General features: G+C 35.7%; 1 protein-coding gene across 4 annotated transcripts in view; it reads right to left on the minus strand.

Moving 5' to 3' along the window:
* UHRF2 (ubiquitin like with PHD and ring finger domains 2) overlaps nucleotides 1-26,067 on the minus strand; it is a 91,272-nt gene that overhangs the window by 50,101 nt on the left and 15,104 nt on the right. For all 4 annotated transcript variants that reach the window (XM_030511601.1, XM_030511602.1, XM_030511603.1 and 1 more), the window contains exons 2-4: nucleotides 22,500-22,742; nucleotides 18,850-19,112; nucleotides 4,822-5,040 (exon numbers count right to left, since the gene is read on the minus strand). In XM_030511601.1, the coding sequence (XP_030367461.1) occupies nucleotides 4,822-5,040; nucleotides 18,850-19,112; nucleotides 22,500-22,742 (725 nt within the window). The remainder of the gene's footprint in view (nucleotides 1-4,821; nucleotides 5,041-18,849; nucleotides 19,113-22,499; nucleotides 22,743-26,067) is intronic.

Here is a 26,067-nt window from a genome sequence, read left to right on the forward strand (position 1 = left end):
GCTTCTTGGACAATCATTTGATTTGAAACAGTTGCGTTGATTCAAAACGAGGTCTCTTCTTCAAAGGAGATGACCAGTTCCACTGAAGTCATAAGCAGAAGAGGAAAGGAGGAGACACAAATTCACCCTTTTAGAAGTTATGTTGCCTAGAAGAAATCTGCCATCTTTATGTCCGTGCAAGAAAGCTGCAGGCAAGTTCTTCAACAACTTCAATTCTTTCATCATGAAAGCTCTTTTAAAAATATCAGTCCAAGTAAATCTTATCAATATTCCACATATCAGCAAAACAGTATCTTCCCAGGTCAACCAGAAACAGTCAAAGATGCTACATTAAATTAAATAAAATGGGAAGTTATTTTAGGTAGAAAATTATACCACAAAAGTATACAAGCATCAATAAAGGATAAACCACACAGACAGAAATTCCAGGCCTAAAGAAACACTGTATGAGAACTACACTACTGGGCACCTACAAAGCATGACAACTGTGACATGTTGATTTATCACAATGCATACTGAGATGGATAGAAGTATGGTACAGTTACTTTTTTAATGGTCAAAACAAGATTCAACTGCCAGTAACTTTCTTTTTTTTTGGACCAGCTAGACAGGAATCTACAGAAGCATAAAATCTCCTGAAATTATCCAGAACACCATGCAAGACTTGCTTCACTGTTAGTTCATTATTCTGCAACGTGTTTAAACTCTGTACCTCTGCAAAGCTTTAAAAACAAATATTATGTATGACTTCAAAAATCAGAAATAAAATATAAACAGAAAAACTTGTTCAAAAGAAGGAACAGCTAAATGTAAAATATCTCTACAGGTAGCATAAAGGCAGTGTAAAAATATCATACAGCCTTCTGAGAACAAAAACATGCCAGGCATGAATAAAAGGAGTCTAAAAGAAGATAAAAAGGAATGTATGCAAAAAAAAAAAAAAAGGGGGGGGGGGGTGTGTGTGAAGGGAGAGTCCCAGAAATTGTATTCAAATGCAGAAGGTAAACCCCAGATCCAGCAGGTTGCAGAGAAAAAACATCATAAGCCTATCTAAAAGTTAGAGACATTGATCTGAAAACAAAACAATTTTTTTGTGAGCAGGAAGCCTCACACAAACACTTGCAGAACTAAAAGATGACAAATACAAAACTGAAAATTTCAGACTCGTTCTATTACTTTCCATTGCCACGTCTTGGCTAAAGGCCACAAATTCATTACATATTCACTTAGAGAGGTATAAAACCTGCAGAATTTACAGATTATTCTGATATTCTTGTATAATTCCAAAGACTTAAACGAAATACAAGTCTTGGTATTGACAGAGTCCTTACTAAACTCAAACTTTCAAAGGCTGACTGAAAAAGTAAAAGCTGATTTTGTCTCTATCTTGAAGTCTAACGAGAAAATTCAAAGCATGATTTGAACTATTTTGGTTTGATTTGGTGTGGTGATTTCAATCATGTCAGCCACTTCAAATGTTGAAATAAATTGTAAACAGCTTCCCCCACAACTACCTACCACTAACAGGCATTTTATTTGTGCCCTTTAAACTGCAAAGATTACTCTGGACAACTGCTTTCATTATGAAATAGAAGATACTTCCTTCCCAAAAAATAAAAATAGAGGTACATCCTGCAAATTAGGTAAAGTCAGTTTAGAGGTACCACACACAGACCGTTCTTAACTGTAAAAATGCATACAGTCATGAGACACTATAGCCCAAGGCTCATGTATATTCCGTGGCCAAAGCACTGCTCTACTCGTAGTATTTATATTTGAGCCACATTAAGTCCTGTTTGGATAGGTTTTAGACATTCTGCAATTACAATTTTCAGTTGCAATACAAACACAGTACAAATGAGAATTATTAATATGTAGTCAACTCTTCTGTAAAATGATGTCTTTCTCCCCTGCTCAGTCTCATTCCTCTCTTTGATAATATTCTCTAATCTGTATCTGCTTCCCTAAAGATGAACTAATGATTACAGACTATAGAGGACATTTCCTTTTGGTTAAGACTGCGGCATAAGTAAAATACATCATACATATGCACTAAAAAAGAAGTACTCATGTTCTACAAGCTACAGTTCATGTTCTTGTTATTTCCTGTTAGTGTGCCAAGAGCTTCACAAAATCTTTGTCAAAAGCAATCAAGATCGGTAAATCAAACATTCAACTATTGCATACAAACCTGTTTTTATACAAAGCCTCACTGGCATAATAGCAGAAAAGGAAAAAAGTCCAAGCTATATATATCTGAAGAAACCCTTAGAAATCTGCCTCCCTTTACTGCCTGCTAAGGTTGTTCTGAAGAAGTACACAAATAATTAGTCATTAACATACAATCAATCACCTATATAACTCATAAAGTGTTCAAAATAGATTTCACCTTTATTTAAAAAAATTAACTAATGCTAACATTATGGTAAGAACTCATAACAACATATCAATAAAATACTATAGAATATCCATATATTATAGCATTATAAAGTAATAATAAAGTAACAACAGATTATTACATGTCTAAAGTAATTTATATTAATATATTATGTATTATACATTTAGACTATATTAGTATATTAATATATATTAATAAACATTGAAGCACTAAGATTGGTTTTTATTTTGCAAACCAACATACCTAAAATGTAAAGTCATTCTTGTTGCAGCATGTTCCTTACACGAGTTTATGAATACTAGCAGATTTATCTTGTAATTTACTGCTAATTGAGAGGGGTAACTTAGGTAGCACAGGTGATACAGAATTATTCCTTGATAAATTTCAGAAATGGCAGGGCTTAGGTAACCTTGCTTTCTGCAAACTAGTTTGTTAATACAGATACATCTATCAACATGTAAATAAAGCCTGAATTCTTAAGCATGAAAAAAATTCAATGAGTAAGATTCCACTTGAAAAATGGACTTAAATGCACCATTTTAGAACAAGATACTTGTCAATAGTATGAGAACCTCACGGTACATGCTACAGTACCCAAAATATTTGAAGTTACCATCTTCAGATTTGAAACATAACTATCAGCTTATTTGGATTAAGAAAAGACTATCCTATAGATTTCCAAACAGAGAAGATATTTTTTTATTAGCCACCAGGTGCTTGCTTTTGCCAATATAAAACATATTTTCATTATCATATTTTAATAAATGGGAAAAACTCTTGAAAGAATCCATGCAGACAACAGTTTTAAATAACATTATCAACAGACATTTGAACTTCGTGTAAACTGAGACCTGGACAGTTCTGCTTGCAGAAGGAAATGAAGTCCATCTCTGATTCACTGAATGCCAGACAAATAGCGAATGTGTCACAATTAAAATCTTCATCTCTCTAGACTGGCCTCCACTTCGTAATCTCTTCTTCCTACCGAGTTAGTAATTCAAGCTACATACTCAATTTCTTCTTACTTTACATTTGAAGTTTGGTTGGTTTGGAGTTTTGGGGGGTTTTGGTTTTCTGGGGGTTTTTTGCTTTGCCTACAAAACAAGTCCATATGACTGCTCTACAGTATAAGCTACCATAACGCATTGAGATTATCTAATAAAACTGATCTCTACACAGAATACTCTGTTACTCTATATTTAAAAACCATCCACAAAACAGATTTTTATTTACCTGCATGATTTGCCAAGTTAATGTCTTTCCTATTTCCCAGTACTATGTATGATTGCCTTTTTTTTTTTTAAACACAAAACAGTGAATTGCACCTGATCATCGAGTCATCTATGTGCCTCTTCCAACTAACCACGTTCTACACTATAAGTCTTCTTACAGATAAACCAATTCACCTTTCTGATAAAGAAACTTACACTAACATGCAAATAGTCCAATTCATTTTAAGGATACATTCCCAAACAATGATACTACTCATTGAATAAATGTGGGATATGCCAACATTAAATCAATCATTTCTAGTAAAGAAATTTCGCTTTAGCTCCAGTTTAATTTTAAAATCAGTTTCACTCCTAAGTACCCATAAACCCACTCTTCTGCAAGGATGGAAGTGGCAGACAGGATCCGTTTGCTTTTAGTTCTTTTGTCTCAGAAAAGTATAATGTTAAAAGGAATGAGGAATATTAGTGAGAAGGAGGAGGAAGGTTACATTCTTCCTCAAGAAGACTGCCAATGAAGTTTGGTCACCTGTTCATACCCATGAAGGCAATCACACAGCTTACTGACAGTAAGATATCATATGATTTCTGCCAAAAACAATACAGAACTGTACAGAAGTTCTAAAATAAGAAAACAAAGCAAAGATACTCAAGTGAGTTCAGCCACATGAAAACTCCCAACTTCCACATTGCACAGTTCCACATTTTACTTATCAGAAACTGTAATAACCACAGAAATACTTTATTCTTTAAAAATTCAATTAGCCAGTTCAGAGACTGACCCAAATTGTCAGAAATGACTAATACTCAGTGAGACCTAAGGGTTCCAAATTATCTCAAAAATTACTAAAACCAGATTTTTCAGCTTCCAACAGAACTGAACATAAATTTATAAATATGTGTTAATATATAGCACATAAAGGAATATAAATAAAAACATACTCTGATCAATTTGAATCACAGATAATATATGAAACCTTACCATTGCCTCTAGCAATCTCACAAAATGTAAAAACTGACTCACAGCTAAGTCTGCGCACCGTAAAAACACATGCACTGTAATTCTATGACTCAGAAAGCTGTGAAATCAATGACATTAATTTTAATCTAGTGACTAGTAGACAAAAACCAACAATAACAAACATACTTTATATGATATGTAGAGATTTTATGAGTTGGTCAAACAAATCTTACCCCAGCAGAATTTTAGCATGAACCTCTTTGTTAGTCCTTGAGATTTCTCTCAAAGAGGTAATTTCTGCATCAAACCAAAATCCTCTTTCTTCTGGAGTCTCAACATTGTAGTTAACCATCACCACATCACCCACTTTCAGTTCACTCCACTTCAGAATGGTTCTTGCTCGGGGTCGAAGGTTACTGGTGTCCATTTCTACTATGCCATTCTCTGGGTACCTTGAGAAGTAAAACCAACAACAGTAATGATTAGGACTCCTGTAACAGTAAGAAGCAATTCACAGGTAACGTTTTTCAAAAGTATAAACTTTTAAATGTGCTTTGGGCGTATAAGAAACATGGTATAAATATCTGACCTAGTATCCTTTTGAAAATGTAATTACCATCTAAACACAGACCAGGAATTTGACTAATCTCAAATGGAAAAAAAGCCTCTATGAGTTCTCTCCCTTCCAAAAAAAAAAAAAAAAAAAAAATTATGTAAATTTGTAAATTTACAAGCACTAGATTACTTTTTTATTAGAATGTAATATAGCTTAAGGTTTTGGCACACACACTACTCCAGTTTGCTCCATGTAAGTCAGTATTAAATTAAAATGACAGTAACAAAGATTAAAACTAGGCTTTTCAACTACGCATATTTTAAATGTTAAAATTATTTCATGTATTTGCTCTATTTCCACTAACTTCAATAGCAACACATTTCAGACACCGACTTATCACTGAAACTTCATGACTTTTTACACAGTATTCTACATAATACCACTCACAAATTGTGAGGGTTTATGAGAGACTGCTTTCTTCTTCCATCATAACATGTATGGAAGTACATCATCACAACAAATATACAAAAATCAGAAAGAGTAATGATTAATTTCTAAAAAGCTCCAATTCCTTTCCAAGTTGAGACCCATTTAGCAGAATTAAGACACGGATATTCAACAAAACAACTAAAATCCCAGTATAAGAAAGAAAGCTTTTAAGATTTGAAATGTTAACTTTTCAGTTTAACACCACTGCCTTCTTAAATCCTCTGTATAAGGTAATTCTTCAATGATAGCAGAGCCTGTATAGTTTGCATGTGCTGGGGAAAAAAGCATGATATGGACATGATAAAAATAATACTTACAGGGGGGAAAAAAGAAGGTGGGGGGAGAGTAGGGAAAGGCTGGCCTGTTGCAGAAAGCAAAAAGAAAGAGTAAAAACAGTGAAGTTCCTTTCCGATACTGTGTATAAGCAAATAAAGAATCTTTCAGCTAGTACTAGATGAGGTCACAGAAAGAACAGAAAAGAGAAAATTAAAGTAAGTCTACTGCCTAAAACCAAGTGCTATTAAAAGTATTAATTCTTCCTTCTGAAACATTGCTGAGGATTATACATCTTAAATTACATTTCCATCATGTAATTACGGGTACTTTAGCTAGAGCACTTGTGTTTTATATTTAGTATACCTTTACCAAACAGCACTGTTCAATCGTAATGGCAAAATTGTACTCTTACTAGTACAAGTATGGCTCTGTCACTTTCCAGCATGCCTCCCTGCAGTCAAGGAGATCATTCTGAGATCTTAGGTAGTAAGTTACAATGTGCGGTTTACCCAAAGAAATACTAAGCCCGCTACTATTAACAGCATGAAGCTCTGAGTCTGAGGCCTGAAATCAGCAAGTCTACTCCTGAACAGTTGACTGAAAGCCCACCAATGCAACTGCAGTCATTTTAAACAAGTTAATTTTGCTTTGGTTTATGCCTTCTATTAAATCTAACATACCAGTTTGCTATTATAGACAAGGCAGGTCGGGGCTAGAGCTGACATTCTATCTCCAGGCATTTCCTTGTCATTATTCAGTCATGCAGATATCTAGAGTATGCCTTAAATTTTTACTAAGATTTTTGTTTGTTTGTTTAAAGAAACATGAACAACAACAGTTCATAAGTGGTTGCACCTTTACATAAACTAATGGCCAAGCAAATAAGCCATATCCTTAACCACTTACAAAAGTTATATCCAAAGAGTGGTTTTCCCCAACATTTTCAGACCATAATTATAAACATCTGCATGACAGGAATTATATCAAAGACAGGTTTTTGGGATTGAGCCATTATCCAAATGACAGTCTCATATGATGTAACTCTCTACAGTTCCTAAATTTTACTTGGTTTTGTTTCCACTTTGAGTGTGTGCTGCAAAGCTAACATTTATGTTTTTACCTTTATGTCATGTAGCTTTCCCTTAAAAGAACTATTATATAATTCTACTATAATAATTACGAACATTTGTAACTGTAAAATCCACAAAACGCATATGACAGATGTATCTACAGGTAATAAGACAAAGCAATAAGCAACTACAGAGATACTGTCTATTTTATTGAGTGCTTGAATAATGACATTGTGTTATAGCACAACACACTACTGAAATCTTCTGGCAGGTATGTTTGAGCTACTAGTCAGTCAGTTCCAATTATCTTACAATACACCCTTCCTAAAGTTTGGGGAAGACAGCAATTAGCACACGGTAAATGAAAACTGTTTACTTGAACTCTGAAACAAAAATAGGGCTTAAACATCAGGAAATTATAGATAAAAATGAGAAAATGTATGTATGCAGTGAAACAATCAAGTACTTGAGAAGTACATAGAAGATCAGTGGGATTTTAAAAACAAACAATACACATTTAAGAAGTTCCAGTGTCACCATAAAAAAAAAAAAAAAAAAAAAAAGAAAAGAAAAAAGGAGGAAAAAAAATTTTAAATGTGTGACTTACAGCAGTTCACATTCACAGAAACTTCACTTTAACCTGAAAAATCTATTCTCTTCTATGAATAAAATGCCTTCAGGTTCTTTTTTTCCTGGTAGAACTTTGGACAAATACATTTTTTACTTACTGATTAAAAAAAATTTTTTTCCTCAAATTCAGATCTCTGCCCTGTTTCCCACCCATATACCACTCAGAACAGAATCTTTCCTACTGTACTGATAAGGAACTTCAAAGATTGTGATTGTTAACAATGACCCCACCTCTCTTCTTGGACATATCTGTTGAAAGAACCCAAACAAAGACAACTGCTTATCAGCAAGACTAGAACAAGAACAAGATCACTTACAGAAAGACACACACAAAATCCCCATTTACAAATAGACAGAAACTAACTGCTTTCCAAAGAAAGAAAAGGAAGGCAGATTCTTCACTGAGTTTTTCCTCCTATTGGCTGGTCAGAAACTTTAGCTAGGAAGCTTTGGAAGAGAAAAAGACAGCTCATGAACAGGTAAAACTTTCCATATCCAAATTCAACTTCCTTGTGCATCAAGTTCCAAACAGTGAATGTTTTGCTGCTGTGCCTTCACACACCAAAATATTCTTTTACGGACTTTGGTGAATGCCAGCAGATATTCACATCTGTCCATAACTGACACCCCAGTCAGAACAGCAGAAACAGCATTTGTCACAAACTTTTGAGTTCGGCCCAAAATTGCACAGTCACACTATATGTGTTAAGTACAGTACCACTATTCCTTAGTATATAAGTAAGAAACAAACAGTATATCCACTTGTGCCCTCAAATGTATGTAGCACCACAATTTACATAAGTACGGAAAAAACATACTTATATTAGAAAACACTACTACTATCTCCAACTTTGTTTCCAAAGCTTAACATGCTATTTGTAAAAATTCCACATTAACTTAAACCCTAGTTTCTTAAATATGCAAGAGTAAATATAGTATCACAAAATGGAAATACATGGACTGAGGTAGATAAACCAAAACATAAAGAGAACTATCCTCAAGAATGAAATTAAAAACCCATTCTAGCAAGCTATAATAAGGGACTACTGTTAGACATGAATGTTTACTGGAAGTATTTTCTTACTTATTAAGTTGCTTTTAAAATCCTAAGTTGATCCTCAAGAGAAAACAGAAACATTTTCACAGCAATGGTCTAATTAGACTAGCATAAGTTTGGTACAGTCCAAATGAAGATTATATGACACAATTCAACCTTTAAACTTAAAACAATTGTACACATTTTCTTGGTTTTCCATGTTTCTCATGACAAATGGCACCTAGTATTAAAAAAAGCAGACACCATAACCGTAAACATAAAAGTTTAATGAACACTACCCATAAGAAGTCTCATGTTCATTGTTAAGATGTATTTTCCAGTAATTTAATTTTCCCCTGTAGTATTTCAAACTGTAAATACTAAGAAACCTTTGCTATGCTAGTGTTAAGATTTCCTATCTGGGTAGACAGTTTCCATAGCAAAGAATTAGCCATGAAGTAAAAATTCCAGTGTTTCTTGGCTATGGTCAGTATCTGCTCATTCCTAAAATGCTCAAATAATAAAAAACATATTAGCTCTATGTCAGAATATACACGACTGCTCAATTTACTGAGAACTTGCAACAATTTACTGAGAACTTGCAACATACCCTTTAACACTTTTCCCAGCTGTTACCAGAACAACTGGAACTAGAAAGACAAAATTCTTGAAACAAAAGCCAACAGTTCCCCACCCCCTCTCCATAAAACTATGATAAGGAATGTGAGTGCAGATGTGCGATTTTTCAAACTGTTATTTTTCCAGTATAAATAAAATGACAGGATAATTTATTTTACCAATCAACAAACTTGGAAAGAGTCACACAATATACACTCAGAACTGAAGGAACAGAAGGGCACAAATAAAAGCAGAAACAGTAATGGATGAACGCACAAAGGAGGCAAATCTAATTAAGAAAGTGAACCTGAATAAAAACTACCCCACTGCCCGCACAATTTGCTACTTGAGTAAATAATAATTTTGCTCTAGTATTTTGAGAAAGCAAATGAAATTATACTTGAAGAGCATCTAAGCCACAATTATGAATGACAAAAAAAAAAAGTCACTGGGATGATAAAGCTGTGTGTTCACACTTTCCACAGACCAGGAGATCTGTTCATTTGTTACTACAAGAAAAAAACTACTATGTTTGAAACGACCAACTGGAAGGAATAAAGAATATCTATAAAGATAAAAATCAGTTACATGGAACATAAACAAGATCTTGAAAACCTTAACTAACAACTAATACTTACAGAATTAAGCAGCTTAAACACTGAGAAACAGTATTAATAGCCTGTTAAAAAATCTTCCCTAATTATTTTAGTTCTAAGGATTAAGAAAAATTAACTTGTAGCCGTACAGCATTGCACTGTGTGGACAACACGGATACTCTGAAAGGCAGCAAACTAGAAACAGTATCAAAACAGAAGTTTAGAAGCTCTAAGAAACATATAGAAGTTTGAATTTTTAATACAAAACTGTATAATTAGTCTAAATACTGTGAATGTAATAAAACCAGATAGCTAGCATGCAGGACGACAAGTGTCACTGCAATTAGTGAATGACTTACTTTTTGAAGAACCTATCCTCAGGTGTTCAATCCTCTTACTGCAAAGAGAACACTTACAGCTACTACTCAAGACAAATAAGTAAGAAGTAGAGAGTGTTCAATCACATTCTCAGCAACCACTCCATTTTTTCAGCCAGGTATCAGTTTAAAAGGAAAAACAAGTTGACATTTCAGTTGTTCTTTAAAACAACAGCAGTGCTTCCCTCTCTTCATTCCATATGATTTCCAATGACATACAAGAAACGCCTGGGTTTTTTCATCAAACTGTTTCCTTTACAGTTTGCAGAAAGTGTCTACCATCTTTAGAAATCAAAGCCATACAGTTAGTTTTAGCTATCAAAACCCTGAAGACTAATACACGCAAACTTTCCAACCCTATTTCCTTTCCAACCCTAACTATTCTAAGCTTCTATGAAACACTTCAAAATTATAAAACACAGTCAGAAAATCCACTGCAAAAGGGACAAGCAATCAATATCTTGAAGTTAAGAGCAGTACTGTGCAGCCTACTCCCCCAAAATACTTTCAAGTTTGAATTAACATGCCTGGACAGACACATCATAGTGACACTCTTTCTAGTGGAGACAAAGAATGAAGCAACATACTTGGGTCTAGCAGGTCTGCTATTGTTTTAGCATTGTCTATTAATCCCTAAGAGAGAAAGTTTTGAACAAGTAAACTAACTCATCAGTGATAACAGAAATTAGAAAACAACATTTTGCAGCTAGGAGAGGTGCTCCAAGTAGTCATTCATACCATTTATAAAAAGGTATGTTATTGACAGAAAGTAAAAAAGCCCATCTGTTTCCCTTAAGCAAAGACTGTCTTAGGAAAAGATTCTACTGGGCAGACAACACAGTTCTTATTCCTCTTCTCATGTGGTCAACATGAACAGAAGATAACGGGTGCCATAATGAAGCTATGGTCTGTAGCTCATGACATTTCTTCATGTTTCTAGCCGCTAACTTAGCATCCTTCATTTTGTTTTGAAAACAAATCACTCCCCAGTCTCCTCACTTCATCTGCTGAGACTACTGCCAGGAATTTGACAGAATACACCTTCCCCATATGCACAATTTTATGTGCCTCTTTTCTTTTATATATAAAGAAGAAAGTCAAATATTTCAGTTAAACATGTTTGCAAGCAGTATTTGAGAAATACATTGTGTGCAAGGGAATGTATTGGGTGTTTCTTCACAGAAGACAGAACTGTTTGCATCACACGCTTTCACCAATACTGCTCAAAGCAGCTACCTCTCCAAGCAGCAGTGATTTTTAACCTTGTTCTGCCCTCACCATGCAGCCACTGGCCAAATTATTTGATTGGATCAGTGACATAAACCCCTGTAATATTCACTGAGTGAACATTAGGTATGAAACATGAGGAAGCAAGAACACTTCATTATTCTATGATACAGTCATACACCCACTGAATTCAGTGCAACTTCACTATCAGATGTACACAGTTGGGAAGTAAGGTAAGAGGAAGAAGCAGTGGCCACCTCACCTGAAAATGGCCAATAATATCTTTTGGTCTCCAAAATAGATTTATCAACAGTGTTTGCCACCTGTATGAACTCTCAGATACATTCTATTAAATCCTAACCCATTTCCTTTATTTGAACATTTCACATATTCTGAAAAACATACTTGTTAAGCAAGTCTAATCTTCAAACCATTTCGTGAGAAAGGAATACCGAGTTTAACACTGTCAATCTCTCAACCATCTCTTAGCAAAACAAAGAGAAAGTGATACTTTTTCTTAAGCAGGTAGTACTTGCATTAGGGTAGTTCTTCCCATTTCCTCAAAACATTCTGTACTCTCAACCTATCAGCCTGTGTCTTGCCATGTTACTTACACAGCACACAGGATGACTAAAATTTTTTACCTCTATGACAATACAGTGAAATCCTAATTTTCTTAGTTCATATGCATATATATGCCCACACACATATTCTTAATGAAAATGCAGAATACATAATGAAAATGCATAAATACATTATTTTTCAAAGTTTAATGACAGTCTGGATGTCTGTCATTTCATGACAAACAAAACTCATCTGAAATAGGCAAGACTTTTGGTAAGGATAATGGCTACAGCAGAACAGAGCACTGTAGAGTGCTAGGCTCTGTCCAACAAAATGCCTTACAGTTTAATTTTTTGTCTCCTCCCTTTATTAAAAGGGGGATCTTCAGCCTTCATTGGGAACTGTTTCTTCCCACAACACTTTCCAGGTAAACTTCTCTTACTGTCTGTAACATTGGTAAGCCCCAAATAAACAACAGATGCGTAAGAAAAAGATTTAAATAAAAAAAAGTAACCTTCTTGACAATGAGAACTGCCCTTGTACTTAAAGGTACTTCTCCTCCTGCCCTGAAAGACTTCTCAAAGTTAGTACAATGTGAAATAAGACAGGAATAAATGTTTTTTGTTTAAGCAGGATGAGACCTGAGGAATGAACAAAAAAAAAGTTTTTCAGGTACTATCCCTCCCAACCTTTTTCCTCCTAAACTGTTTTTTTAAATCTTGCATTGTTCCCCATCTGCCCAAACCAAGTTGCCCAAGTTCCTATTTTTGTGTCTCTTTCAGCTGGCAGGAGCCACCTATGTCCCTTGCATGACTCGAAACACTTCAGAAGCAGAAGCAAGTAAGCTTAAAATGGTAAAAAAGCCAATCTTACAAATGCTTCTCAGGCAGAAGCAGAAACTAAAATGAAAATGCAGGAGTATCGAGTTGATGGGCCAATGCATTTTAACAGTGTTCAACAGCCTGCCTTCCATCTCCAAATGAAAGCTACCACTAACAGAATGGTACAACTGAATTAGTTCAATTTACACTCAAGAACACAGGAGTCAACAGGTGTCCCAGATGACTGAGATCAGTCCCCTATTATGGCAAGCTACCACATGCACTCATCTTTTTCTGGACTCCACTTACAATGCGAGGGTCTAAAATTAAAGTGGTGTTTTCCACAATAATTTTTATTTTTACAGCATTATACACAGCTTACGGAAGACTAACTGATTAATAAGACATATACTGAGGCTTACAGTTATGGTAATGGCATATTCTTACATGCCTTTACCTTCAAAGCAGGTTGGGGTAAGGAATGTCTTTTTCTTAAATGGTTCTACAAAGTTTAGCACAACAGTAAGTGAATTTATTCTTGAGGACTACAGTAATATTTGATAAAACTATATACAGTACATCAACACGCACTCTGTATTTAGATACAACAGCATCAGCAACTTAAGGAACAGAACCAGTAAGAATGGACATATTAGTAGATACTAAGGAAAACTAATGCTGTTCTTAATTCTTCATGATGAAGAATGAAATGGACTAACCATCAGCAATTCTATTTCTTAGAAATGCATCACTCAGGTTTATTCTGTAAACAAAACTGCCTCTGTAACAGGCACAGATCTGTTAACATTCTCTTCTTCTATTCCTCCCACCCTGTATTTTTGGCACAGGGAGTGCACACGAATGCATCACTAGGATCAACTACAAGAAACAAGGGTCAGCACACTCACGAGTGCCAATGCCATATCTGAGATCACGCCTGTCCTGCCAGAATACATGCAACCAAGTTCACACATTCAAAGCTGAACGTTTTGTCTGCACAAAACAGCTGTTGAGTCTACTCAACTTCAAAACCCCAACATCATACAGGCTTTACGATAGATAAAGGATAAATACGCACATGGAAACAGTAACTCAGAGAAACTAGTTGCTCTTAAGTACCCCTCCAAACTACCTACACATCATTTTACAAGCACAGTCAGGAGCTTCCCACACCCACAGTTTAGACAGACTGGCTTTGCAATTTCTTCATCACACAGTAATTTTTGTAGAACTGCATCCAAGCACAGCATAGTTTCTAAACAAAAGTAATAGGCAGTAATAATATTCTACAGATATCCAGAATGGTGGCATTCTTTAATAATGTCAGAGTTAAAAGTATACTGCAATTTAATCTCTGCCTTAGCAGTCTTGCAACAGATCTTCAAATTACCAGCATCCACTGAGACCATCTCCAAGATTGCTGTATCCTTTGATCTTCCATCTAGTAGCACAAAGAAATATAAGGGCCACTTGAAGCAAGCTGAATGATGCCTATTCTATTCAAGTTATGAAAAGCTATAGGAAAACTAAGATTACAACCAAAATCAGAAGTAGGTTGAACGTGAAGTCAAAACATAAACTAGTTCCCAAAAGAAACCTTATGAAATCTTATTTAACTAATAGTTTAATTTATCTAACAGTTAAATGATGCTCCTGATGACCCCTCTTGCTAAAGTATCTGGTTCCCTAGAATAAATAACCACAAAGAGCGTAGTCTGCGACCCATCATACAGATACTATCTCAAGGTTTAATTTGAACTTTTCTGCTGGCTGATTTAAAACCTGAAAGGAGTATCACCAGCCAAACAAAATGGCCCTGAAAAAAATGTTACCCTTACTTGAATATACTAAATCTTGCACATAAGCAGGCACACTGACACTTCTCAGGCTGCAGAAGCATCCAGCCATCCCATGACTACAACTGAGAGCCTTCTTAAGTGGAAGGCCTTCACTACAAATGACTTAAACAGGAAAAGGAAGGAAGAGACAACATTTGTTTGTAAGTCTATGTCTTTCCACTACTTCATGAAAGAGCTAACCATCAAGACAGAGTGAGAGAACTGTCTCCCTGAAAATAACTTACCTGTACCCAGTGCTGTACAAGAAGCAAATATGAAATACAGTAAGTCAAAGGGAAAGAGCAAGCTTTCACATAACACAGCACTGCAAGACACATCCTTATGGTGCCAAATGAAGCTACTGAAGTGTCCTGCTCCTGATTTAGAAGTTACGAAGCACGCTGCAGTAGAGACTCTACATACAGTTATCTCCATTAACTTCAGGATCTAAGCATGTGTTGGATTCCTCATGAGTTCTTTCAAATAAGGACTCAGATTTCTTCTGTTAAAGACAGCATCACATCTTCTAGTACTAAAAGACAGTTGCTCAGAGCAGAAGAAATAAATGTATGATAGCAATGTATGGAAGTTGATAGCACACCCTTGACTTCAATGGCCATTTGTGATACCAACTGCAAAAGTGAAATGGAAATACAGTGAATAAAGTGGGGGAAGGGGGGGGAAGATGACAGTGGTAGAAATAAGAACACACCTGTAAGCTGTGCTGCCTCCATGGAAAAGGCTCCATTCAGTTTCTGAATGCAGAGGATGGACTATCAGGCAAAAGCTATATAGCTGTGACTGGATGCCAGAAGTTGGTAGTGACTGAAAGTCAGCACTGATGAAACTGATACATGGTCTCTTTCTCACTGATGGAGATAGAGCTCTTCCACAAGCACCACAAGGTTTTTAGATCTTTGTTTAAAGATTTAAAACTGGATTACTTCAGTTTAATCTTGAACTGACAAATTCTGTTCCTGTGAATGGCACCAGGTTTTCTGCAGATCCATCTCTGCAGAAATGTCTGTCTCAAAACTATTGCTGCAATCACAGAATGGTTTGGGTTGGAAAGGACCTTAAGATCATCCAGTTCCAACTCCCTCGCCATGGGCAGGGATGCCTCACACTAGACCATGTCGCCCAAGGCACTGTCCAACCCGGCCGTGAACACTGCCAGGGACAGAGCATTCACCACTTCTTCGGGCAACCTGTTCCAGTGCCTCACCACGCTCACAGCAAAGAACTTCTTCCTTATATCTAACCTGAAAATCCCCTGTTTAAGTTTAAACCCATTACCCCTTGTCCTATCGCTACAGTCCCCGATTTAGTTAAATGCTAGGCACACATCCTCAGGGGGTGGGGAGGGAGAGGGAAACCACAACAGAAACAACTCAGATACCCTGTTTTCTACAAAATCAAGGAGGGATATGCACTACCTTCTATTTGTAATAGTCACAGCTGATAGTAGAGTTCTGTTTAGCTACAAAGTAGTTACCCCTTTGAAATTACCGTAACTAAGTTCTTGCCCAGTGTCCTGGTTTCAGCTGGGATAGAGTTTCTTCCTAGTAGCTGGTGCAGTGCTGTGTTTTGGCTTTAGTCTGAGAACAATGCTGATAACACACCAATGTTTTTAGTTGTTGTTCAGTAGCACTTGATCAAGGCTAAGTAGCCCTGACCAAGGACTTTTGATTTGTCAGTGAAGAGGGGCACAAGAAGCCAGGAGGGAGCAGAGACAGGACACCTGACCCAAACTAGGGTCCAAGTTATTTTCATCTATTTCCTGCAATATTTACTTTTCTATGTCCACCTTTGTAATTCTCTAAGATTTTAAGTACAAAACTTGCAGTTGCAGATATAGAATCAGAACTCACGAGATTAGAGGAAAGTAGGTTTTACCAAACCCAAAACTGCAAAACAATGTGTTTAAGTTGTGCACAGGACTTGTGATATATGAAATCTAGCAGCTCTACTGCTAAAACCAGCTTTCTCACTTAAGGAAAGGACAAGTCATGCTTCAACCTTTAAGAACAGCTGTTCTTAGGAGAACACAGTGACCTTGTTGAGAAAGAACTAATGACTGATGGAGTTCTTCACTTGATGGGACTGTCAAATGTTTCCAGCTAGAAAACTAAAGCCAGATGAACATCAGATCTGTTGATACTGTTCTAACTACTTTCAAAGAATCAGATGTGGAACATACAAGCAAGCCAGTACAGAGCCGGACTCCTCAAAGCACAGCCACAGGGTACAGAACCACTGGCTAGGGCAGTATTATCCCTTACTGAAACCGATGGACAGAGGATAAACACACAATTTCTGGACACATTTTTGATGGAAACTCTTAATTAGTTCTTCATGCTTAGACAGAATTTTACCACCCCCAAAAAACTCCAAAGTAGAGAGAACTTAGAGAGAACTGTGCTTCAGTACAAATTAGTAAGGCAATTAAGGCTAAAGGTAAACTTTCTGTCAAGCACAGTCTAAGAAAACTACTGAGGTGAAGCTTCACTTTCAGATAAAATTCCCAGCTGCACAGTTCCAAAATGGATGGTGCCAAAACAAGCTAAGAAAACAATCATTTCAGGTCTTCGTTTGAGTCATAGCAGATGATGTGGATCTGCTATATTTTGGAGACAGAGGGGTGAGATAGGCCTGCCCTAGGGGACTCTGGTGGAAGAACCAAGCCTATGATGATGGAAGACCTAGTCCTGAGATGGGGTTGCACAGAGTTCCAGCATCTCCTACACAAACATTGCTATTAGCATTACTGGTTCCAGCCACTATGAGTATATGCACACATACCTACCATATGAATATGCATGTCAGGTAACATTAAAAGAAAGAAGTGAGACCTTCAAAGATTTGTAACATTCATCAAAAATCCAATCACTGGTAAATGTACAAATCTCACTTTCCAGAAAGCCTTCCAATAGTTTTTCTTTCCAAAAGCTCCAACTTACAATACCTTAAACTGATCAGGTAAGTAACTGTGACTTCAATGACTACCTTGCATCACTGCATTTCTGTACCTAATTTTGTTTGTTATAGAATATACAGCTGCTATATCTTATATATAATCTTACAGTAAAAAGACTATCTCCACCTGCTGAAGGGGAACCACTAGGTCCTGAAATACACATAAAGAGGTCAATCTTCTTTTTTTCTTTAGCATGAATATGGCAAAGAAAACTGACCTGTTGTGAAACTCTACTTCTGTACTTTTAACTTATCAAAACCAACAATATCCACCAAAAAAAAAAATAAAACAAAACCCAAAAACCACCAAAAAAACCCCCCATAATTTCATTTCAAAGTAACAAACACTTTTTCTCAGAAATGTTTTCCCTTGGCTAACTTACATATATCTGCACTATTGTAAAATTAAGTAATCCTAAAGCCAGCACTTTGAAATCACACCACAACAGACACGTAATTACAGGATATTTTCATTTGACTATACCAGTTGTCTCAGTACCAAAATTAAGAATCCTCAACTTAAAGTTTTATTCATTTAGAAACTTAAGTTAATGCTTGAACATATGCTATTTTAAAAAAACCCACCCACATATTGCAGGCCCTGGAATTTGTTTTACTACAGAAACAAACAAACAAACAGAAAAAACCCACAGCCCACTATTAATGCTCTCTCTTCCGAAGTAATTTCATGCCCTCAGTCACAAAGTTACCTATAACAAACCTTTACTATACATGCAAACCTGCAATTTCGAGCACAACTGCTCTACTTTGAATAAAATTGATCCAAATACATTAACGAAATTTGCTCTCATGAGAGTTCTCCTTCAGCTCCAATGAAAGAAACTGAATTTACACAGGGAATGGTTAAAAAAATAATAATAAAACAATACTTTACTTGGAAAAACCCACAGTAAAAATTCAGTTCTATAGTTTCTTTTTCTTATGTAAGAGGGATGGATTGTAAGTTTCATAAAGGCAAAGAAATTAAAACTTGGCATGAAAAATATCATCACTCCCAATGAATTCAACTATATCCAACTGAAGTGTTACAGACTTTTTTTAATTTTTTTTTTCTTGGTTGCAAAACTGAACTTGCTTTCTTTGATTCCAAGCTTCTTCAAGAAATTTTTGGTTTATACAAACCAAATAATACGTGATGTCCTCAAAATAGCATCAGAAGCACTTACTCGTCATACTTGATATGATAAATAGCTTCTTCACCAGCGTCCATACAGTCTGAATAAGATGTGGATGGCGTACTGTCCAAATTATTTGCATTTTCTCTAGAATGATCTTGACTTAAGTTTCCATTAGTCCTTTTGTAAGTGTTACCACTCTTTCCTTGAGCTTTACCATTTTTATGTCCCTTTGTTGCTCTAGTAACGTTTTCTATATGAGCTTCAAACCAGGCTCCAATGCTGACATCACGGGCATCCACCAATTCGTTTATCTAAAAAGGAAAATTCAGTAATGAATATACACTTGTTTTATTTTTTCTTAATCAGGATTACATAAGACAACTTATTATGCTACTGCTTAACTTTGTTATCAGTAAAACAATCAACTCTAGTAACTAGATGAGCTTGATCAAGTAATATGCAGTCATGAATATGCTGCACTTTCACTATTTCTTCCCTTATTAAAATCTAGTATAGATATAATCTGTATATAATTTCAAAAAGCAAGGCTAGATTTCCTCTCCTTTTTTTCCTTTTTTTTTTTTCTTTTTTATTTTACTTTTCCTCCAAACCTTAAAGTTTGCCTCATCTCTCTCATTATTTTTTCCTTTTGATTTACCAATTATTATTTATGGCCAAAATAAGCATTAAAATACTAGCTCACAGCCAAGGAGTTTAAAGACTTTCCTGAACCTCCAACTTGGAATTACTATTTAACCTTCTATCTTTCTGGCCTGCAAGATTTTAACCATTCAAGACTTGAGGTGAGAAGGTGAGGAAACAATTCTAACAGGGTTGCCAACACAACCAGCCAAAAATCTTAAGATTTAAGAAATCTTAAGAACTGGAACTACCTCCCAGAATTTCTTCTTTCTGTACTAACAATAACGGTATTAAGCAACCAACCACTTTACTATTCTAAATCATGTTTCCTTTTCTCAAGTCTTCAGCTAATTAAGCAGATGTTCCTGTAATAATAGAGAAAAAAAAGTAAGTTTTAAAGAATACTTCATTAACAGTACACCAAGTATAAAAATATTATTACAACAGAACTACTCCACAGCCATACCATAGAAAACGTCTGTAATGAACAGTACAAAATACATCTATTTATCTATATATGTGGTTTAAGCTACAGCCTTTGTCAAGTACCAGCACAGTGGCAGATACTTACTCTTACTAACCCCAAAGGCTAGTTTCTGTAACGGAACAATCTTATTGTATTTTCACAGGAACAAGCCAAAAAAGCATGCTCAATAACTTTTAGTATTAGAATGAAGTAATCCTTAGGTATCTGAAAGTGCAATTGACAGAAGTTTGAGCTAACAAGTTTATCCCAAACAAACAACATTTTATTCTTCACCTTCTTAAAGTGACCTCCAAAACGGAAACCTGAAGTTCTTAAACCAGACACCACTAACAAGGAACAGGAGTTGAATATAATTCCACCCGCTACCAGTCTTTAAGAACCCATGTAAATATCAGGTGTCAGGTACAAATGGAATATAAAACAAACTAAAGCATTCCGATTTACATAATATAAAATGACTACACAAAGGAACTCTGTTTAAATCACTATTTTAACCATTTAACAATAAATTATTATTAATTTAATTATTATTAACTATTTTTCCCAATATCAACTCTACCACTATTTTTTTTTTTTTTTTTTTTTAATTACAGGTTCTGTGCTGACTACCTTTCCTTTTAGTAGCTGAAATCAGAAACAGAAAGGAGGGCACATGGGCCTACACTATTCATAACGTGGAATAGCAGGTATCTTGTAGAGTCTAGCTCTAGATGCAGATCCAGTGAGGAATGGGACTTTACTAGACAGAAAAAATTGTAACAAACTATACCTTCCTATAACTAGACAATTCCTTATTGTTTGACAAACAAGCAAATGCAAAATAATTAAATACATCCATCTATTTAGCCATCTAACATAGCTTAGTTTATGGCCTGTTTAATTGACTTAATTCACAAATTTACTACTTTTCAATTACATTATTGGCTACAAATATATTCTTAAAAGCTTCCTGATTCTGTAAGTAGACATTCTCTATACATTCCTACTGTCATCTACAAGTAGCAGAAAATGCAATGACCGCACACTTATTTTCTTTTCTCTCTCTCTATATATATATAAAAAACATATAGTTGACTGAAAAAGTAAACAATTCAAGAAAGGAGAAAGTGTCAGGTCCCTAGTATTAGACGTCTCAAAAATTCCAGCTGACTCCACAGAATATGCTTCCTTGAGTATGTTTACCAATATCACCATTCCCTTATTTTGTTTTAATCCTGAACAAAACGGCTAAGAAATTACCTGATGTAATTTTTAGCATTCTTGAAAATCCACATTTTAATACTCCTTTCCTTAGATCAACTGATCTCTTGTGGCCTCCTATCTCCCCGGTATGCCCCCCATCCTTCTTGTATTATCTTTAACGCTCACTGGTTAATTGTAAAGCATTGGAAATTAAAAGCTGGGGAATTCTTCCACACTAATAAATTGAGATGCAGAAAAAGGAAACACACAAGACTGTATCCACATATTCAAGATACTGATATTTTGACTCCCTGATTCCTCAGAAAGTGAATAAAACTCACTGCACAGAATGCTACAGGAACGTAAAGTAACTTATCAAGTGTCCTTAATACCTGAAACAGTAACAGTCTCCATGAAACCAAGACAGCTTCCCATCAGGATGACAGGTCTGAACAACAGCATTGCTCTAAGTGAAATTAACTCGTTTACGTGCTTTAGCCCCAACCTCCTTTTCACTCTCTGCAATTTTGGACATTTTTCAGCAAAAGAATTATTGTTATGGATATTTCTTAACTAAGAGAAGCACCCAAACATGAGGTAAAATGTTACCATTCTCTCTCTCTCTCTCTGTATATATATATATATTTTACTAAATATCTAATGAGCTAGCAATCTGGAAACTGCTCATTTTCCATTTAAATTAAATTCCTGGTACTCTGATATAATTCTACATGACAATACCCATGCCAGGGGAAAGTGGGTTGGAATTAAGTGATCTTTAAGGTCCTTTCCAACCCAAACCATTCTATGAATATCAAGAACTTCAAAGAGGTACAAACCTAACAATGAACTACATATATGATTCCTAAAAACTACAACAAACAGCAATCATTACATCACATACAATTTAAAGAAATAGGGTATTTCCAGTTTATCTAGTTCTAATGCAGCACTGAAACATTAGTATCTGAACAAATATTTGTTTGAAATATTGAAGACAGCTTGAAAAAAGACAGTAGGGGAAAAGCTATACTTTTCCACAGACTTTATTAGCAGCTTCTTCTGCCCACAAACAGTATTTCTGTTACACAGGCAACTCAAACATGTTGGAGAACATGTTTTGGAGAACACAATGTGTATCAGAGTTTACGAATGCTCTTCAAACCTGCAACATCAGTGAGACTGGCAGAGACACATTTTCATGACACTGCAAGAGTTAGCTTAAATTAAGTCAATCTGACTTATGTTAAATTGGGAATTATGTCAAATCGTGAAAGCAAGCAACTAGAATACAAACTTTTATATAATAAAACAATAAACATTTTTAAAAATAAAACTAAACTCACAAGTGAGAGGCAACTTTCCAGATCTTAAAGTTTGTACATACCTTGTATAATCCAATGCCAGGATCAATGAGAAATGAGCGAGATGATGTAGATGGCTGACTGGGTGATCCACTATTTGTTTTTTTGACTTTATTCTTGCAGTTGGAAACAGCACAGGGATTGACGTCTCCATCCTGATCTGACACAGAAGCTGTGGTAGGAGCTTCAGATTCAGAACGTATCAAAAGCTGAACTATGTCATTTAGTCCAACATTGTAGTCAAACAAAGTGTGTCCATCTTCTAGCTGCCAAAAGAAAGGTATACTTGAAAAATCTTACCAAATCTTCGTTTTATAAACACTAATTGCACAGACGAGAAGAGGCAAGCCATCTATTTCAGGCAAATGAAAACTTATGTCTTGAGTATATGCAAAACCAAACTCTCATCAGTTTACCTGCAGACATGATTTCATCACTGAAAAATCACTCAAAGGCTTCAAATCAGAAACAGACATCTTTATAGACTTGGACCTTTTAATTATACATCAACATCCAAGGTAATGCAGTGCTTTTCTAATAAACAGGTAGGATTTATGTTGCCGCTTACATGACATACTCAGTAACTATAGATAGATGTGATAATTTTTAGATTAACAGTCACTGTGTTGTGCACATTTCAGATGCATAATTTCACAATTTGCTCTCGCAATCTTTTCTAGAAAGCAAGGCTTTTTTTTTTTCCCCCCTATGAAGGCCTCATACTTCCTTAATTTTTGCAAACTGCTTATTAAACAACTACATATAAACCCCGCCCAAAAAAAAAAAGGCAAAAACAAAAAACAACAAAACGTCATACACCTAGAATTCCATTTACTTTAAAAACTGTACGATCTGAAAGTATTGTGCAAAGTACTAGAGGAAGCAACACCAAAAATATGTACTGGGCCTTCAAGTATATGAAAGGAAATCTAAATTGAGAGCACTCAACATTTTTACCCCAGATTTAGCCAGGTTCCCCATTCCTCAGCCCCTTACCAAGATCAAAACAAGATTATTCTCTGAAAGTAAATCTTTTAGCTAGTCAATTTAAAAGCTATCATAAAACTGAGGCAACATGCACTGTAGAGCACTCCCTCAAAAAACTTCGTACATCAGGCCCCACTATATTCCAGATGCAATCAGATCCTGCAGAACACAACAATATAAATAGAAGCAGACTTCTTAATCATATAGAGCACACAGCTCCCAAACATTATTTTGGGCCCCAGTCTGCACAGCTTTAAGATACCTGTTACTATCTTTATTTTACCTCATGATCTCACTTGCCTACAATTAGGCTGAGAAACTCACCCCAAATGTAACAACATGTTGCATTGCTAGGAGAGAAGAAACACGGGGAGTAATAACCACTGCTGCTTTCCTCAGTTAAACACTCTTACAGACCTACAGCACCATTGAAGCAGAGATTTCATTTACTTAAAAGTATAATGCATTGCTTGGGGATATCAAAACTAGCATTTGATTGTTTACATTTTACTTTACATTGCAGTATGAGAAAAACATGCATGACTAAAAAATTCCCACCCGTTTCCAAACTACTTTAGCATCAAAAATTACCTGACCTTTTTCCAGAATAGGTGCTGTTTTCAACATCATTGTTCCAGGAATTTTTTTCAAACAGATCTGTTTTCACAAGCTTATGGGCAGTATCAATACAACAAGAAAAAGTAGGGAGCAGGAAGGAACAGAAGAAATAAAGAAGGCATTCTCCAGCTTCCCACTAATACACTTTTCTGTAACATACAAACGACCTCGAGATAGAAGTAGAATGCACATTTCTTCCTTCATTCCCTCTACTTATTCAAAACAACTATAAAGAGCAGAGGATGGTTAAGGACATACACTGACAACTCAAGAAATGAATCTGTTTCTCCTTCATGAATTTAAGACCTGTATTAAGGAGAAAAAAAAAATATTACTCTCCATACTGCTGGCAACGACTATACCCACAGCAGGGATGTATATAGCAGGAGTACACAGTTTGTTTCAGTACAGTTGAAGCTGACCCAGCTGTCTGGTCTACAGCTACAGGAATGACCTTTGTTCAGCTGTTTTCAAACCAGTTCAACACACAGCAGATAAAATCATACTCAGGATTTTGATGCTATTAACGATTACATGAACACAAGTCTTACAATGGAAGTCTCCAGCAACTGTTACTCTACAGGTGACTACCAACACTGCCTCATATAGATTTAAGCTAGGGCTTCATACTGAGTATCAAGCTTAAGCAAGTTTAAGTTACCTATCCCATCCCATTGTATGGTACATTCCTATGCTTTTGACAACTCCTTAACCAAGGCGACACAAGTATTTTTGCAGCCCTGTGACAATCCAGATTTGGGTGCTTTTCACATCACAAGCTTCCCATATTTTTGGTGTTAAGATTATTAAAGAAGTTTAAAAACAGCTATTCTTCAATTCAAAGTACAAATAAACCCCAAAGACAAATAATCACCTTACAATAATACATGGGGAGGGGCAGAAGGGGGGGTGGGGGCGGGAGAGCCACGTTTCTGAAGCTGCTACTGAGTGCTTCTGAGCACTACTCCAGACCCACTTTGAGGATTCAATTCCCCAAGTGATTCCTCTCCTACAAAATATTGGGTAAAAAAAAAAAAAAAAAAAAAAAAAAAAAAAAAAAAAACAGCATTACATCTGCAGAACACACCACTTCTGAAATAATGAATAAATTGGGTATTATTGGAGGCAACATAATTTCTGCTCCATTTTTATGTTCCAATTGGACTGGACAGTTGTAGCAGAGGTTCCAGTGCATAGTTTCTAGAATCGCACAGTATGAGGAAATCTTCTGCAAGATAATGCAGCGGAGAGAGAGGACAGCTCTTCTGGTAGACTGAAGGTGTGTAGGCAACAGACAGGTGAGAGCAAAGAAATACTGTCATTGTTCCCCTTCCCTCAGGACATGCTACGTGCAGGCTGATAGAAAAATACTTTGAGGTGCTGCAGCTTAAAGTTAAAAGCCAATTCAGTGACGACCTAAATCAGAACAGCCTGAATGATCTACCACCGCAAGGTAACCAGTATTAACAACTAAAAAAAGTCCTATATCTAGTTCTTGCGATCTATGTCCGTTATGACTACAGCATAAGTTATATATTTGATCCACAACTGAATCCTCCCTATTCACATAAAAAAGAGGTAGTTAAAAAAAAAAAGATAATAAAAAAAACACACTTAAAAGTAATCGTCCACAAATAGTTACATTTAACACATTCAGAAAGCAAGAAATACCTAGGCTAAGCCTTGAGTTAGAAGAGACCTTTTCTAATGATACACATACTATGCATAGATCCACCACTATGCACAGACTACCTACTCCTGCATAGGAATCAAAAGTCAGCTTTGATGAATATGAACTAAATGGTCAGAAAAATATACTGGTGACCACAAAGTTGTCTACTTTACAGTATTCATTTATGAAGAATTTGCATTCTCTTCTCTGTCCAAGTGGTCAGAGTTTTTTTCCTTAGTTTTCGTAACCAGAATTCTTTACAGGAATATTCTATGACTACAGACTATTCTATAACTAGTGATGTCACACTTAAG

This window comes from Strigops habroptila, chromosome Z, assembly GCF_004027225.2.
Source record: "Strigops habroptila isolate Jane chromosome Z, bStrHab1.2.pri, whole genome shotgun sequence".
Lineage (NCBI taxonomy): Eukaryota > Metazoa > Chordata > Aves > Psittaciformes > Psittacidae > Strigops > Strigops habroptila.